The sequence below is a fragment of the Lactuca saligna genome, chromosome 1 (assembly GCF_052625555.1).
Source record: "Lactuca saligna cultivar CGN05327 chromosome 1, ASM5262555v1, whole genome shotgun sequence".
In the NCBI taxonomy this organism is placed as follows: domain Eukaryota; kingdom Viridiplantae; phylum Streptophyta; class Magnoliopsida; order Asterales; family Asteraceae; genus Lactuca; species Lactuca saligna.
Genome location: NC_136417.1, coordinates 13,598,260 through 13,617,777, shown reverse-complemented (window position 1 = coordinate 13,617,777; position 19,518 = coordinate 13,598,260). Strand labels below are relative to the sequence as shown.

General features: G+C 32.3%; 1 protein-coding gene across 5 annotated transcripts; it reads left to right on the top strand.

The window, feature by feature from the left end:
* The first annotated feature begins 3,646 nt into the window (after window positions 1-3,646).
* LOC145011481 (protein NRT1/ PTR FAMILY 8.1-like) lies at window positions 3,647-17,526 on the top strand. Of its 5 annotated transcripts, none has more exons than XM_078970414.1 (5): window positions 3,647-3,803; window positions 8,866-9,091; window positions 14,985-15,105; window positions 15,214-15,431; window positions 15,992-17,526. In XM_078970414.1, the coding sequence occupies exons 3-5, from the start codon at window positions 15,012-15,014 to the stop codon at window positions 17,390-17,392; spliced, it is 1,713 nt and encodes a 570-aa protein (XP_078826540.1). In that variant the 5' UTR covers window positions 3,647-3,803; window positions 8,866-9,091; window positions 14,985-15,011; the 3' UTR covers window positions 17,393-17,526. The 5 variants fall into 5 exon arrangements, with proteins under 5 accessions (XP_078826540.1, XP_078826491.1, XP_078826601.1 ...); XM_078970308.1 differs by lacking the exons at window positions 3,647-3,803; window positions 8,866-9,091 and adding exons at window positions 14,058-14,204; window positions 14,296-14,910; XM_078970365.1 differs by lacking the exon at window positions 8,866-9,091.
* The last annotated feature ends 1,992 nt before the right edge of the window (window positions 17,527-19,518 follow it).

Genomic DNA, 19,518 nt, shown 5'->3' with positions numbered 1-19,518 from the left:
AGTCAATGTATGACATATGAAGTGTAATTAAATATCGAAAACTGACTTGTAAGACCAACGAAGTTTCAAAACCGTTTACAAAACCCCAATCATGTTTTGTTTGTTGAAAAAAAAAACCCAACGAACTTACGTTTTTGTTCAATTCTCGTTAAAGTCAACTAGATTCATTGGGTATACAACTAGTTGGCAAATGACATAACATTATATTTAATGACATGGAATAAACATATTAGAATTGTCATTTATATATCGATTTAGAGCTTAGAGAAGAGAAAAATGAACGACGTCTATGTTCGATCTCTTGTAATAGCTACTTCTTCTTCCTCTCAATCGTTAATGTCAAACTCAATATCTACAAAGAGGATATTTGATGATGCAAACTCTTGTGGATGTAGACGCCCCTCTTGGATTTGGACATCTAAAATGAAGGATCGTCCAGAGATTATGTTTAGGGCTTGTTCGAACAAATGGGTAACTGTAATTGAAAGCTTTATAATGTCTATTTTAATAAGTTTTTGTTTTGAAAGAAACCAAACAAATAGATAGAATATGGAGATGATAAAGCTTTCAATTGCACTTACTCATCTGTTCGAACAAGCCCTGAACTTTTTTTTCTGGATGATCATCCGTTCTAGATGTCCAAATCCAAGAAGGGCGTCCACATCCACAAAGGTTTTCATCATCAAATATCTTCTTTGTAGATCTTGAGCTGGACATCAACGATTGAGATGAAGAATAAGAAGTAGCTATTACAAGAGATCGAACACAGACGTCGTTCGTTTTTCACTTTTCTAAGCCCTAAATCAATATATAAAGGGAAAATTCTAATCTGTTTATTCAATGTCATTAAATATAATGTCATGTCATTAGCTAACTAGTTGTATATATAATGGATTTGGTTGCCTCTAATGAGAATTGAACAAAAACGTAAGTTCGTTGGGGTTTTTTCAACACACAAAATATAATCAGGGCTTTTTGAACGGTTTTGAAATTTCATTGGTCTAACAAATCATTTTTCGATATTTAATTACACGTCATAAGCAATATCATTCGTTGACTTTCATTAGTCAGTTGAACCTAAACGAGAAGTGAACGAAAGTGTAAGTTAGTTGGGTTTTTTTAGACAAAAGATTAAGTTCGTTGGGTTTTCTTTAGACAAAACATAATTTGGTTTTTTGAATGGTTTAAAAACTGGGTTGGCTTACAAGTCATTTTCCATATGATTAAATATTAAGTAAACAAACTAATTGTTATATTATGTTACCTTAATCGTGTCATGTCATGATTTTCATTTTTTAATTAGTTAGTTTTCTGTTAATTAAAAAAGCACTACATTGTGTCGTGTCATGTTCGTGTCACATAAAACTTTGGTGTGTCGCGTCGTGTCAGATAAAACACAATACGATAGTTTGATTTGCCATGTAAGTTATAGAAAAATGTAAATTTTTGTTTTTTTTTTAATATTCGTTTTCACAAATTCAAAGTTCAGTCTTACATATAATTAAATGTAATCATACTACAAGGTTAGTGGAGAATTCTACTTATCACAAGGAAAAGAATGAGTATATGTCTAGAGTTTGTACTAACTATAAGAAGTTTCATGTATGCAATTGTGTACAAAGTCGAACGCAACACACTCGGTTAGTATGATGTCATATTACATAGAGGATCTACAAGAGGTCATTACGCATTCTAATACTTGAAAGGCACTTAAGATTTTGGCCTCATATATGTTAATGACACGATATATGTTAATAACACGGAGTGTATCTTAGTCTACTATTTAGATTCCTATTATGTTATTGATTTAGATGCAAAGTAGGTGTTGACCTGATATCTATTCATCCTCAATCATGCAATTGTTACTTGGAAGTTGAAAGAGGACAACGAGACCAAACGGTGGGAGAATTAGCTGATTAATGATGTCAACAGGACCAAACAAGACGAAAAATAAGCCTCCCCACCCTTGCTCCCAAATTCCCCTGTTTCCCCCACCCTTAACCTAGAACTTGAATTCCATTGTTTCCCCCAGCCATGTACCCAAATTTCAAGATCACCCCCTCCTCCTGCCCCATTTCCTTCGAATCCTCTGTTAACCTTGTTTGACACAGAATCTACTAATTATCCCATTCAACATTCTTTACCATATTTTTCACTTGTTTATGTCTTTTAACCTTATATATTATACTAATTATTTAAATATAAAGCATATATTATTAAATGGTTACTTTAAAATTAATATTTTTTTCTCTCCAAAATTAAATATAAAGTAATTATTTTTGGGGGTTGGAGGGTATTTTGGGATGGGGTTGGCCCCACTATCGAAAACTAAACAAAGGTAAAACCTAAGTCATACTCACTCCAACCCCCGAAAACAATGGAAATTGACCCCATAATGAAACGACCTATCTTGGAAGAAAAATAGGAGATCTATAACCTAAAGATTATAAGGATCCATTGAAGTTTGGAGATGAAGGGTGTGTTTGGTAAAAGTAGTTATTAACTGGAAGCGTGTAGCAGGTAGTTGGTAGCGGAAAGCTATAACTTTTATTTGTTATGAGTGTTTGATAAAAGTAGTTGGAAGCTTTTGAAATATATAAAATTACATAAAAGAACAATTGATTAAAAATAAATAAATATATAAATATATTTTAAAGTTAATAATGGAAATTGATTTCAAAAGCTCAGTAGCGTTTTCTTAAACGCTACATGAAGTAGCTTTTAGATTTGGAATGTTTTGTTTAAACTAATAGTTAAATGCTCATATTACCAAACGAAGTTTTTTATTTAAACTAGAGCATTTTGTTAAAAGCTAAAAACTAGAAGTTCCCAAACGCTTCTAAAAGCTATATGCCAAACACGCCCAAAAATAAAAATTATCAATTTTTTTTTTTGAACTGCAAAATTTATATAAAGATGGACCGAGAACACAAAGAGTCCATTAATGATTAAGCAAACACACAAAACAACTAGAAAAACACTAGGAGCAACACCACTTTGATGAAAAAGAATGGCCCGATAAAGACTTGAGTAGTATCAAGACTTCATGTCCTTTCATAGCACCATTAAGGTCAAAATCGTCAGATCTCAAAGGAGAAAAACAACCAGATGATTTTCCAACTCGATCCAAAATATTATATCTATCACCAATTTCACTCAACATCAACACTGACAGGTGTACATCCACCAGGGCAAATCCGTCAAAAAACAGAACCAAATTGTGAGACTGGCATGTACAATCCCCCCACCCTCACCCAACCCCAAATTGATTTTACCGAAAAACTGCAACATATATGAAAGCCATTAATGGATTACTAGTTTACTACACCAAGTTTACCGGTCCATTTTTCCCTTATTACCCCTGTATTTAATTGTATCACGGCTTTTACTCATTGCTTTGACATTTGTACGTGCACTGGTGGTGATGGTAGGTCTTAGGAGGAGCTGGAATGGCAGAAGTTGTACCCAAAGGCTCCATAAATGTTGACACCAACCTTGAGCCGCTGAGCGTTGTGATTGCATGCAGATTTATCTAGTAAGTCAAGTAGTAGTAAACCATACATTACCTAACCCCAACAAACCTCATTTAATTAAACCGGCCCATCAACTTTAATTTCGATCGGATCATCTTCTTTACCTATACATTTCCATATCTAAATATACACCACCATCTCTCTCTCTCTCTCTCTCTCTCTCTCAAACACATATACACACAGACAAAAACACCACAGCATGAGATTTATCAGGGTGTCTGAAGACAAAAGATTGTGGATGATGATCAGGTGACTTCGCTTCTTGTTGAGGTTGGTTTTTAGTTATCTTTTCTTCGTAATTACCGTTTTCGTACTGGGTTTTAGTTAGCAACGTGTCACGTGTGCACAATAATAGAATCTGTTTGATGTGAATTGGACATCAAAGATTAAAACGAATGAGCAGTGTTACCATTTTATAAATATTAATGTATATAAAAGCATGAGTTATGTTTTATTGTTTTTGAAAGTGCAAAATAGTTTTTTTTAACGGCAAATACAATATAATACTAAATTACTTCTAAATTCGTCTTCGACAAGATTTGAACCTCAACCTCAAAAGAGAGAGAGGGCAACATGTGGAATGTTGAACACATCGTTTTCAAACTTTAAAGAAAATGAAAATAGATACACTATTAATTCTGCTTTCTGGAAAAACGTAAATATACGCTGAGCATAGTCGCTTGTCCATCCAAACATTTGATTACAAATTCATCTCAAATCTATTATATCATTCTTAATTACATAAGAAAGTTTTTAAAGGTATTTGTTTCTAACTTATATAGATTTTAAAGTATAGTTGTATTTCTTGAAGTTTTATTAACTTATTTATTTATTTTCAAATTTGAATCATACAAAAATTTTCTAGAATATATTATTAGACAATTATAATATTTGTCAAGTGTAGTATTATTTAGAGATGTATTATGTTCTAAACATTTTTTAAAAAATAAAATAAAACTAAGACATAAAAAATAAATATAATATTATATATATATATATATATATATATATATATATATATATATATATATATTAAAAATAAATATCAGTTTTGCAATATTTATAACAAGTAATAAACAATACAGATAAACAATCATTATACAAATAAAAAACCAAAGTTACATTAAATTTAAAGATGAAAACCCAAATTATACAAAAGAAACTTTAACACTAAGTATAACTTAAATGTATATGTATAGCATGACATGATATCAAGTGTTCTATTATTAACAAACACCATTTTTGATAAGAGAGACCATTTTCAAATTTAATATAAAAAATGGGAATTAATATTGTGTTAGAGAGATCATTTTCAAAAGGAATTTTATTTTTTCAATAGGAGCTTGCTTAGAACTTATAGATTTGTACATAACGATCCAGGTAATTGATATCATATGAAGAAAAGAGAAAGAGAAAACGAATTGAAAGAGGAAATTAATTGTGATTATTTTCTATATCTTCAAAATAAAAAAAATAAAAACCAACACAATACATGAGAATGACTAAAATATACACACTCGTATGTGCCATGGACGACCATGAGTAATGAATGCTAAAGCCACTGAGTCACCATCAATACACTGGAGTGTGGATAGACTAACAACCAACTAATTAATATAATCTCGTTCAAGTTATAAAACATGTTTTTTTTATAGATTTGATTCGTACAAAACAAAATTTTTATATATACAACAATTGGTACTTTACAAATATTGTATTGTACAATTATATAATATATAAATTATTGTGTTTAGCAAAAAAAAATGTTGTATACTAATCACTTCACTTTTATAATAAGATAGGTTTTGTGTATACTTCTTTATTTTACAAAATCTATTATATTTTTATTTTTTTTCTGAAAGGAAGCTATATATGTTTGCTTCGAACATAGATAAACTTCATTTTAGAGAGTTGATTTCATGCCTAATATTCATTTAATCATATTGGTGATGGTTTTTAAATTAATCTATAGACAATAAGTTGTTTGTTTCGATTTATACGTAAAATAAAATATTATTATATTTTATCATATGGGCGTAGATTATACTTACTGACTTGTAGCCTGCAAGTTGTGTTGATTTGCGACTACAAAGGTATTATTATATTTTATCATATGGGCGTGCATGTGTCATAAATACTTCAGTGTAGTTAATTTGTAGCCTGCAAGTTGTGTTGACATAATTTCATGTTCATTTTTGTTGCTCCAAATTTGTGTCATTGGGTAGTGTAGATTATACTTACTGACTTGATAAATTTATTTCATGAAAGAAGAGACAAACCTCAAATAAAAAAGATATTAATATACATATAAGTTAATTAAGATTATAAATTTATCATCAAGATGGCCACTATATTGTAATCCTTCGGAAATTAAACAATTCAAAAAGAGTTGGCAAATATTCGACTCGAATGGATCTACTTTAACATTTACATCGGATAATATGTGGATCAAAATAAAATATATATTTAAATTTATTGATCAGATTTTATATTCTATAACTCCTTCTTGGAATAGAAAATTACAGAAATGGTCCCTACAAGTGCATGGTATCCAAATTACTAAAAAGGTCCTATAATTTAAAGAATAGGTCCCTATATAGAATTATTTTTACAAGAATGGTCCCTATATTTCAAAACGTTATATAAATGGTCCCTTTCTAATAACAAATTTACAAAAATGATTCTTATGTTTCATAAAGTTAAAGACATGGTTCCTGCCTACATAAATGGTCCTATGTTTCACAATAGAAATGTTCTCTACTCTTCACAAATCACAGTTATAATCCCTACCAAAAACAAAAATACAAAAATCATCCCTACATTAATTTCACAAAACAAAACCAGCGAAATGGTCATTATTTAATAAAAAAATTATATAAATGTTCTATTTTCAATAAAATATTAAAAAAAAAATGTATAGAAAATATACGATTAAAACATAAGTATTTAAATACCTATACAAATAATAAGTTTAGAGGCAAATTGACATTAAAAATGTTATTTTTAAGGGAACTTATTCGTACACAACATTTTTTCTCTGTACACAACAATTTGTGTTTTAAAGTGTTATATTATACAACTCTATAATGCATAAATTGTTGTCTATGACAAAAAAATTATTGTATACGAATCACTTTCCTATTTTTATGGGTGCACTCACATATATTCAAGGTTTTAAATAACATAAAGGTGATATGACATCTAAGGTGTTATTTGTTTTTTTGAAGTCAAAATTTCTACAGTCTGTGGACCACATTTGCAAGCCTCTACGGCAGAAGAGGTGGATCAAATGTCTGCAGTCTGCAATAAGAGAACTGATTGTTTCTTAACGTCTGCAGCTGTTGAAATAAATTGATTTTTTCAAACTTAATTTCATATCATAAACATTAAAACTGCATTTTCAGCAGCAAAAAAAATAATTAAAAAAAAAAAAAAAAAAAAAAAAACTGGTGGCTTATGTTTTTTTGTTTAGGTTAAAATGAGGTCTGAAGACATTGACTCATGTCTGTGTCAGGAATAACTCGCGCAGACGTTTTTTGATCTGCGTGCGCACTTCCAAAAAACAAACACTCTGCGAGAACATATGTCTGCGCGACGGAGATAAAAATGGTTGCGCAGATCTTCACAAAAAAAACAAACAACCCCTAAGAAACAAGATTTCTTTTAAAAAATTAAGTAGGATTATTTAAAGGATATTAATAAAATTATCCTTTATGAACGATATAATAAATAAAAATAATTTTTTTCATACAGAATACATGCATTCCATATTAGTTCTGGCTATTCTAAAGTTGGTAAGATTTAACATAAAGATATTATGGAATTTAATTATACACGAACTAAGTGCATTTGGGAATGACGTCATGCATTTGAAATTGATATAAAAAACATTTGGAATGTACGAAATTTCGAAGTAACGTCAAGCTGAAAAAAAAATGGATCTAAATCATGAGTTCTTGGACATTTATTTGCTTATTTATGTTTTCGGATTTTGTTGAGTGTTCCAAATCTACATTTCTATTATTGAGAATGAGTTCATATTATCAGGTTTTTGGAATACATGTTTGTAGTGGACAATTGGGCGAATACATGGTTATATGCATTATATTGCTCCAGATTGCATATAATTGTTTGATTTAAACAGTGATATCAACTTTTTTAGGTTTGATTAACTTTGTGGCTTCCAAGTTGAGGTTAAATACTAATCAAATTGGTTTTTCTTTTTAATATCTCATATCAAACATCTTTATGTAGATTATTGAAGACAATGATGTCATATAGTTTTTAAATATTTTAACTAGTGTGTCTTTTACCACAATACAATTGTATGTTTTAATCATTATGTGGAAAGTGGTGTGAATCGATTCGTTGGGGGGAAATTGTTGTGGTGGCAATGGGATGTCCAAAGCCGGGAGTAACCAAGTATGTAAATTATGTTAGGAATTAAGCATTTTCAACAAAAGTGATATACAATTTATGATAGAGTAATAAAATCATAACTAAAATAAAACATAATCAATTTATGTGGTTTACGCAATCGGATGATCGGTTACGTCCATGATGAACATGTGAGAGAGAGAGAGAGAGATTTACTACTTCAGCCATAAAGACTTCAATCTTACAATGATTAATTAGGTTATAGGAATTCAAGGAATATACGTACTAGTTGTTTGATCTAGAACCGACAATAACACCAAGTCTAAAAAAACACTAACGAAATTGGTACATGAAGAGAACTAGTTTTAACTTTAGTTTCAGCTCCAACTTTAGCAGCTAAAAATTATAAATGGCAGTTAAGAGGAATGTTTACAAAATTGGTTTTTGTTAGTTAAATCGGTATGGTGACCGGTTTCCGGTTCAATCACCGAGTCAACTGGTTTCTATAATTTCATATTTTTCCTATTTTCCTACACACATGTACATAAATACTACATACATACATAAATCAAGAATTTGATGTCTATAAGTTCAAACATTAAAAATACAATATCAATCCAAATACATTAAAAAAAACACATGACCATAAATTTTACATCAATACATGTGTTTTTATTCAATTTTACCGGTTCAATCAAGTTAAATTTTAATTGATTCAATCGGATTTTTATAAAAATCATCTGGTTCGTTTCGGTTCAGAAATAGGCATAAAACGGGTGCTAGTTTAACCACTTCCTTCCCTGGCTCCCTATCCAAATGGCTCAACTGACCGGTTCAAATCGGTTTTTAAAACATTAGTTAACAGCTATATAATGTAGGATTACGGAAACATTTAAGTCCATAGACTTATGGATGATCACAGCTTGCATGATAATTTGTTGTTATTCATATATAGCGGAACTTCAAAAGCTAGTACTACCCTATACGGAAAAGGTTATGGTTAGAAGGATTTGTAAATCCACAACGTGGAGCATATACGAGATGGATGAGGAAAAATATCGAATGGGTGAGCAATAGAAATATGTCATAGATAATTTACAAGCCAGGACATAATGCATGTAGAAATAGCCATTGGCGAGTATACCATGTATTGATGCCATAGCGACTTTCAAACAACCAAGGTATAAATTTTGTGATAAACTGGTAGAGCAGTATTTCACAATAGAGACGTATAGAACAACATATCAAGGATTTGTGCATCATGTGTCAGGCTCAAATGAATATAAAAAAAATGGAACAAGTCATGTAGGCTTTACTGTCGTTGATGGGAAAACGCCAAGACGTCTACAAAACCATAATCGTATCTCATTCCAATGATAGGACCTGAAACAAAAAATATCATTGTTGCCAACAGATGGGACACACACGTATAATCGATACAGTGTGAGTCATCACTAACATTCAATTTAGACTTAGACTTAGTCTTAAACTTAAATTTTAGTCATACTTGATGATTCAAACTTTATTGTAATGGTTGGGAACGGAGATAGGCAGCTTAGGTGTGCTTGTCACAACTGTTGGCAATGATTGCATATTTTTCTATCCAACCTTTTCCTTGACATGAGTTACGGTTATAATTTCATGGATATCCAACTTGGCATTTGTCCATTAACAATGGTAAAACATGCATGACTTGTTTTGGTTGTTCGTGTTTAGTTCGAAATGAAACATGATGCCCGACCTCCTTGTCGTTGGTGTGTTGCTCGATACGTTTTCATTGTGAATTAAATACCTCTATATTAATTTATTGTTGTATTTGTATCTAAATTATTTGAATTCATTATGATCTCATGATATTCACGTTAATTGCACTTTCCATTGTACAAGTCTTGCTTGTAAAAATTGACTAAATAATATTTGAAATATAAAGCCAATAAATTTATATCTACACTAACACCAAACATTTACTTCCAAATTATAATAACAAAATTAAACTAATATATATTTTAATAGTTATGTAAAAGTTCCATTTTTATTTTAACTTAATAACTAAAAATCTAACATATTTCAAAATATTCTACATATTATTTGTATAATTTTGAAAACAAAAAGAAAAATCTACTAAAAAGTTTTTATGTTTAGATCTTATAATCGATTCAATCTTTCTCTTTTTTTAGTCAATTAAATCCTACAAACCGGAAATTGTATTTCTTTTCATCCTTTTATCATATCAACAGGTCATCCAACTTTTGAAAATTATACTTTTGACCCATATTTTAAAATTTATTACAAATTTTATCCAAAATTTACAGTTTTGGCCTAGATTTCAATATTTTGTTAAAAATTCTTCCTAAATTAATCTTTTTACATCTTTTTTTCTTTAAATTTTATTTCGATTATGTTTTTTTTGCTTTATGAATCATATTTATAAAAATACATATTTTATAATAAATGCATTTTTATACAAACATATTTTTATAAAAATTTATACAGCCACGCTTGTATAAAAAAATGTATACAAAAATGTGTTTTTTAAAAGTATATACAAACACGATCTTATAAAAAAATGTATACAAACACATTTTTTTAGAAAAAAATGTATACAAACACATCTTTTACAAAAATATATACAAACACATTTTTATAAAAAAATGTATAGTAACACAATTTTATAAAAAAATGTAGTGAAACACGTTTTTTTATAAAAATATGTACTTCCTCTGTCTCATATTTCTTATCCATTTTTTACTTTAGAAGTTTTTATTTTTCAACTTTGACCTTAAAAATTTTTATATGTGTAATAAATTACTTGATGAAACTTAGAATAATGAAACAGACATTTAAAACACAATTTATTCATATATTTTGCATCAAGTATTATATATCAAAAACAAAATTATTTAAGACCGATGTTGAATAATAAAGACTTCAAAAGTCAAAAGTGGAAATAAATATGGGACGAATGTATTATAAAACATCTATTTGTATGCATGTAAATACATAAATATATACAAATACGTTTACTATGAAATATGTATTTGTATATTTTTTATATAAAAGTGTGTTTGTATACACTTTTATAAAGACACATTTTTTATACATTTTTATATACATTTTTTTAATAAAAACATGTTTGTATACATAACGTCCCATTTTCAAAAACAATTTTTTTGATTTTTAATTAAGTTAAAACACCGTTTTCATAAAAACTCAAGTTAAGAAAACTCATTTATTCCAAAATAAAACTATTTGAAAATCAGAGTAATATAATAAATGTGAAATCTTCAATGTTGTTGATAGGTGTGTACAATCACGTCTTCATCTTCTCACGATCACCAATGGTACCTGAAATTTAATTCATAACTATAAGTCAAACCTTAGTAGGTTCCCCTAAAATACCAGACACCACAATATACGTACAATGCATGCACACATGAGCCTTCAGTCTGTCTCGCTCGCCTCGTAAGTCCTACAACATGCCTAGATCGCTCTCTCGAGCCTACAATCTGATTGGATCGCTTTACAAGGATTACAATACACCTGGACCGCTTTACTACAACATACAATTGATCCACACCTAGCCTACAACACAATGTGGCCCCACCCGGGTATCTTGGCCTTTCTCATACATCAGGACCGCCTCAACGCACCACTCAATATATCGACATATAGATCAAACAAACAATCAAATAAACACATAAGCACAAGCAACTATCTACACTAGTCCACCTGTCTAACAGCCTTTACCGCATACATGGTATCATACAATACACTATGCCACACTGACAGATCTTCGAGGAATGCATAACTATATGTAACCAAATGTGAGATAGACATTTGAACATGTGATCCTAGTCTGGAGCCACAACCAAACAAGGAACAAGAAAGAAAGCATAGATCAAGCATTTGTAGGTTATCCTATGTGACTACATACATACCCTAGGGCACTCCACTACACGATTATCAACCTACTGGTATTCTAACCAGCATACCACTACTCTTAGATCCTGACACATAAGGATATACATTGCAACACATAGTATAGTGAGAAAAGTCACCTAAATCGAAGACCCAAGGAAACACATCAACACCTTTACTACCTGTATTGATCACTCTCGTAGACCAACTGACACCAAATAAAGATAGATCATTAATCAATAACCCAAGTCCTTCAAGTTTGACCGAAAGTCAAACTGGTCAAAATTCAACGGTCAACGGTTAACAAAAGTCAATGGTCAACCAAGTCGATGCCTACCACAATGTGGAGACCTCTTTGCCACACCGTGGGCATGCCAAGACAAGATAGTCATGATGCAGAGAACCACCACGTCATGGCTAGCCCTTTTCCACGCCGTGGTAACTGGCATATTGTCATAATCTTCATTGAGGTCTTAATCCTTTAAGCCACTCATTGATACTTTCTAGGAGTCTTTCTAACACCCAAATACACAATAAAATCATTGTTTTATGATCATGCATGTCCTTTCCAAACTAGGTTACTAATGAAAGAAATGAATGCCAAAGCTCATGCTTGGGACCAAGGACTCCATAGAACATTAGATCTGGAATATGTAACCATAAAAGGACTTCAATGATCCATAAAGTTACCAACTGTATGCAAACCACCCACTCAACCCACCTTAACATAGAACATTAGATCTGGAATATGTAACCAAAAAAGGACTTCAATGATCCATAAAGTTACCAACTGTATGGAAACCACCCACTCAACCCACCTTAAATCATGAAGAACTCACTTTTAAGCCTAAATCTAGAAGAATATCACATAAAGATAGAAACTTGGGGACCTACAAAAGTATAGAAGATGTGGAAGAAGGTGATGAGGAGGTTTGTTTGTTGGATCTTTGCTGAAAAGGCACCTTCGTCTTCTTCAAGTTGCAATCCAAAGCTTAACACTTCAAGAACACCACAACCACACCAAGAACACTCAAATGAGGCTAGGGTTTTCGATATAAGAGGGTGGAAGCTGTAGAGAATTACCTAAAAATCATGGGCTTTGGCTGCATCACCTGCCATGTTGTAGCGGCCATCAAAACGTGTTCTCATAATGGACATACCAAGTTGTGGTCCTCCATACTCCACGTCGTGGTACCAGGTTTTTCCCAAAAACCTTACATTGATCCCTCCAAGTGCTCAATTGATCTATTCTGAAAATGGATGCTACAACATTTCTTATAAAATATGTGTTTATATACCTTTTTTTTTATAAAATACGTGTTTGTATTCATTTTTTTGTAAAAACAAATTTATATTTATTTATATACTTAATAAACACATAAATTTATAATTAGGTATTTCGCATACAAAAGAGTTAAAATAAAGGTTTTTATATAGAAAAAAGAAGTTTTTTATGTAAAAATATGTTTTTTTTTTTTGCATAAATATGATTTTATAAAGCAAAAATACATATTCAAAATAAAAATTTGAAAATAATTACTAAAAAACTAAATTCATGATGAATTCCTAATAAATTTTGAAATATAGGCTAAAAGTATAAAATTTGATCGAAAACTATTATTAAAAAAAATCTAGATCAAAAGTTTAATTTTTTTAAGTTAGATGACTGCGGACCATGTAAAAGAATCAAAATGAATACAATTTTTGGTTTTTGAAAATTAATTGAATAAAAAGAAACAAATATTAAATAATTATGACGTCTAAATATAAGAACTTTTCAATAGATTTTTCAAACCAAAAATAAAAATACTTAAAATATGACTTTTATTTGTAGTGCTAGCTTACAATTGCCATCTATTAAATGGGTGAATTTTTTCTTTTTAATATTTTAATTAAAAAGGTTAATTCTCTAATGAAATCACCGATTTCGTATGTGTTATTTTTTGAAATATTTTAATAAAACAGGTTAATTCTTTAATGCTATCACCCATTCCTATATGCTAACTGTGAAATTGGTAGCTATTTTTTGAAATTTTTATTTATATATATATATATATATATATATATATATATATATATATATATATATATATATATATATATATATATATATATATATATATATATATATATATATATATATATATATATATATATATATTATTTTGATTAGCCTAATTTGTTATTTTTGTTATAAACCTCAACTATATCATAATAAATTCTGAGTAGAACTTAAACATCTAGAAGCCGAATTTAATATATACGTATTGATCAACAAATGACTATTATTTATTTATTTAAAAAATATATGAGTCCTACCATCAACGTTCCATATGCCAAAGCCTCAAAGGATTTTCAATACGATTCTTTTTCTAGGTACGTATTCTGTCTCTTAGCAAGCAATTGATTTAATCCACCAAGAGTTGTCGCCAACAAATCAACTAAAGTTAAATATATTCTCATGTAGGAGGCACAATTCGTTGTGTTTGAACTTGCAGTTTAGTGAATGGATATTTAACAGGTTAAGACTTGGTATTTGTTTGACATCTGGAGCGGCAGTTTGACCACATCTCTCAATTGTCAAGTCTTCTACTTAATTAGTAATAACCAACGACTCCAGCATTGGGTGCATCACCCATGTTGATGTTAAGTTCTAAAACTAATTATTTCGAAGATTAAATAATGCAAAGCTAAGTATATTACTATTTTAACTAAAGAATCACTTTCTCTCAAATGCTTTTGGATTGAAGTGGGTATCAATATTGATATTGGCAAAAGAATCTTACAAAATAAAGATTTTAAACGGGTCGGGTCGTGCATATTCATAACTCCTGCCGTCCTACTACTACTCAAACATCCGAACACCCTACAATATAAATTATATCCTCCTAGCAAAGCAAAATGAAGTCACATATGAAACACATTCTAAAACAATATACAACAATATTCAGTGTTAGAACTGAAATTGGAAGTTCAAACACATCGAAATATCATGGATACGATTAGTGAAAGGTCTGAGAAATCATCATATATAGAGCCCTCGATTGTAACAGATCATATAAAAAAACAACAATCGTATAAGGTAACATACACTATATATGATACCATCCTTATTTTCTATCATCGTTCTAACAAATATTTTCTTGGGATTTTTAGGTAGAAGAGCCGATACCAATCTCAACTATGACATTAGTAAGCAACGGTTGTGTTGATTATAGAGGGAGGATTGCTGACAAGCGAAAAACGGGAGGATGGAGGGCATCTCCTTTCATCATTGGTATGAAATAGTTACACTTTAACGATGAACATATTAAACAATCTATTTAATTAGTAGTGTATTTTTTTTATAGTTCTTCAAATGAATTATGGTGTTTTTATTTTATAGTGAATGAGGTGGCAGAAAGACTAGCATTCTTCGCAGTTGCAGTGAGTATGGTGCTGTATTTGGCGAGGGAGATGCATCAATCGCTACCAAATGCCGTCACACATGTGACAGATTGGATTGGAGCTGCTTACGTGCTTACTTTGGTTGGGGCTTTCATCGCCGATGCTTATTTGGGGCGATTCTTAACCATCATCGTCTTCTCTTTCATCTACTTCGGGGTATGAACAATATATTAATTGGATTTATTAAACTATTAAGTTAAATAAACATTGACAGTTCTCATTTTTTATATCAGTTTATGCAACAATATAGTTTTCACACCAGTTATACAACCATGTTTTAAGTTCTTTTTAACAATTCATAATTTATACAAGCATAACTTGGTAAAGGATGATAGGATCTACTTAAATGCATACATTAGTGAGAAATAAATGATAAATTGAACCTTAGGTATTCAAATCCATGATTTTTATAAAATTAAATGAACAAGCGTATCATCATTCTAGCTTTCATATATTTTTTAAATTTATTTGTTTACAATAGAACTCCACAAAATTCAACGAAAAATATGTAAAAGAATATTATTTACAAAATCTAATTTATGATATTTCTTTAAGGTTAAAAAGTTTAAATTTTTTTCTCACTGAACTCCAATATAACATCAAACTAATTCAACCTTTTCATTCAATTATGTAATTGTGTGGATGATCTAAACTATATGTCAAATTGGAGGGAATATTGTTATTTGGAGATTAATGAAAAGTAATTAATGCATCAGGGAATGGTGATGCTGACAATTTCAGCAAAAGTGGACAGCTTACGTCCACCACTCTGCCTGAAAAGACCATGCCCTCCAGCATCCGACGGTCAAACGGCGTTCCTCTACACTGCACTTGCTCTCATCGCCGTCGGCACCGGCGGAATCAAGCCTTGTGTTTCCTCCTTCGGGGCTGATCAGTTTGACGAAGAAGATGAACGGGAAGTTGTAAAAAAATACGCATTCTTCAACTGGTTCTTCTTCGCCATTAACATGGGTGCACTGTTGGGAATCACTCTTTTGGTGTACGTACAACAAGAAAAAGGGTTTGCTTGGGGTTTCGGAATCCCCACCATAGCCATGTTCACCTCCATCCTGATTTTGTTGGCCGGATTCTCGAGTTACCGGTACAAGAAGCCGATGGGGAGTGCTTTCACCAGATTTGTTCAGGTGATGGTGGTTTCCGTCAAGAACCATCTCCGGGGAGTTCGTGTAGTTTCCGGTAGCCAACTTTATGAGGTTTCCACTCAAGAATCAGACATATTTGGGGCAAGAAAACTCTTTCACACTCCACAATACAGATTCTTAGACAAAGCAGCAGTTATCGAAGACCATGAATCCTCGATTACTAGAAACAGATGGAAACTATGCACAGTGACACAAGTCGAAGAATTCAAATGCTTCATTAGAGTCTTACCCATCTGGGCAACCACCATTGCTCTCTCTATCTCCTTCGCTCAGATATCCACCTTCTTCCTCAGCCAAGCCGCTACCATGGATCGGAAACTAGGCTCCAACTTCGTCATCCCATCAGGCTCCGTCCCAGTGTTTTCCGCCATTAACGCCCTCATCCTTGTTCCCATTTACGAAAAGCTCATCGTCCCTTTCCTCCGGAGCAAAACCGGCCACCGTCGTGGCATCACTTCCCTACAACGCATGGGTATAGGTCTATTCATTTCCATTTTCGCCATGGCGTCGGCTGCAGTTGTTGAACACAAACGCAGGACTCATTCGAACCCGACAACCCTAAGCGTCTTCTGGTTGTTCCCTCAGTTTTTTCTAATGGGTAGTGCCGAGGTTTTTACATATGTGGGACAACTGGAGTTCTTTTACGACGAAGCTACAGATGGTACGAGGAGTCTAAGCAGTGCTATGTTCTTGAGCGAGATCGGGATCGGAAGTTGGTTGAGTACTGCGATTGTGAAGATCATTCAACGGGCAACAGGGAATGAGGAGAAAGGGTGGTTGAGGAACGATTTGAATGCGAGTAAGTTGGATTATTTCTTCTGGATATTGATGGCGATTAATGGTGTAAATTTGGTGGTTTATATGTGGGTTGCTCGACGATATAAGGGCAGAGATGGAGCAAGTGCCATCGGAAGTGTTAGAGATGAATCCACCACAGTGGTTGATCAAAGTTAACTACAACTCATTTAATTTTTAATGTTATGAAACGTTTTTTTTTTATATCTTTATCAAGTCATGTTGATTTTCGTTTTATTGTTAAATCCAAGTTGTTAATTTGTCTATTATCAATTTGGTCTTTTGGTGGAACACATCATCACGAAGATACTATTGAATATTTGAATCGTTATATAATTAAACAATAAGTACTTGAGTTCATTGATACACTACAAGAAATCAAGTTAGCGACTACACAATTAGCGACAATTAGCGGCGACACAACCCATTGTTGCCGCTAAAGCCTTATTGTCCGAATCTGTGTTATCCCTTCCGGTAGACCTCAGCTGTCCGATCGAGTATTTAGTCCAACGGTTGGGGCCTCTTTTTCGCACAAAACCAATATCCACGACAATTTGTCGCCGCTAAATGTCGAAATCGTTGCCACTAACTGTGGAATAAAAAAAAGATGTGATACCTTTCCCTCCGGATAGTCGTCGCTGTTGTTGGTTATCATCGGTAAAGCCTTAAGTGTCACCGTTAAAAGTGTCGCTGCTAAAAGTTTGTGCAAATAAAAAAAAATACGCAAACTTCACTTTTCCTTCCTGTGTTCGATTCATCTCGTTGTCTCATTCGTTCTTCCCCTATTTTCTGTGAGTTATCATCGATTCCAACAAAAAGTTTCCCCAACATTGTGAGATTATGGATCAAAGGGTTTAGGGCTTCAATTAAACGGGTTCAACTCACGGAAACAACATCTCGGGTAAATGGTAACTTCAACTTCTAATGTCTCTTTGTTTTTCTCTTATAACATCGATTGCTAGCTCCATTTGATGATTAATTACAAAATACTTTTCAATTTCAGTTTTTTTTGGTCATTTTGTCTTTGTCACCATCGTGGGTTTACTGTACCGGCAGGTAAGAGTATTTTCCGGTGAGGACTTATTTTTCCGACGACATTGAGTAATTTCTACCACTACATGTTCTATTTACTTCTATTTATTGTGAAATTTGAGTTTAATTGTAACATCCCAAAAATTCATGACCAAAAATTTCGTTTTAAACCATTAAATAAAATCATAGTTATCAAATCATTCCATCAAAACATGAGTCAAAGTATTTCAAAACATTATTATCAAAGTTTCCAAACCAAAACATTAAAGTAACATCTCTGGCTAAACATCATGGTGTGTGTAATACAATCATCTCGAACTCTTCTCTTTGCAACTGGAAGTACGTGTAACCAAAACTGAAAACCGTAAGCACGAAGCTTAGTGAATTCTCCATACTACCACATACCGTACACATAATCACATAGATTGCGCCCCCGCCCGACATCAGGCTCTGCCTAGCATCAGGCCCCGCCTGGCATACATATTTGTTTATCCCAGGCCCCGTCTGTCACTAGGCATCGCCCGTTACACATACACAATCAAAATAACATAATCATGCTAGCACATAAAGAAAACATACGCAATATTATCAATTCTAGTCCTAAGGCCTCGCCTATCATGGACCACCCCTACTCTGCTAACGATGAGATATGGAACCTCGTCCACACTCAGCTAGTGGTGAGATACGGGACCCCGCCCACACTCACTTCCCTAACCAGGCATATACAAGTATCATACAGACAACAAGTATAACTAAACATGCATACATTCATCGGGACCACCCGACATCGAACGGTAGTCCGAAAATATACATATAAGCATTCTTCGGGCACTGCCCGACATCGAACTGTAGTCCAGAAACATACATATAAGCATTCATCAGGCCCCGCCCGGCATCGCACCGTAATCCGGAAAGTATACAAACATTCATCAGGCACCCCCCGGCATTGGACTGTAGTCCGAAAAACATAAAATCATAAATACGGGTCGGCATTAATGCCTTCGACCCATTCAAATATGAGGAACTCACCTCGAATTTTGAAGCTCACTGCATGAAATCCTTAGTTGCTGCCTTGATAATTTCTCGAGCTATCAATATCAAAATATTACCTAATTAGCAATTGGGTCCTAAACCATGATCCATAATCCATACTTGGGGTTAAAAATGACCATTTTACCGCTGGTCCATCAAGATTCATAACTAAGTCCCGAATCCACACACAAATTCCTAATTACTAGTTAGGCTTCCCAAGC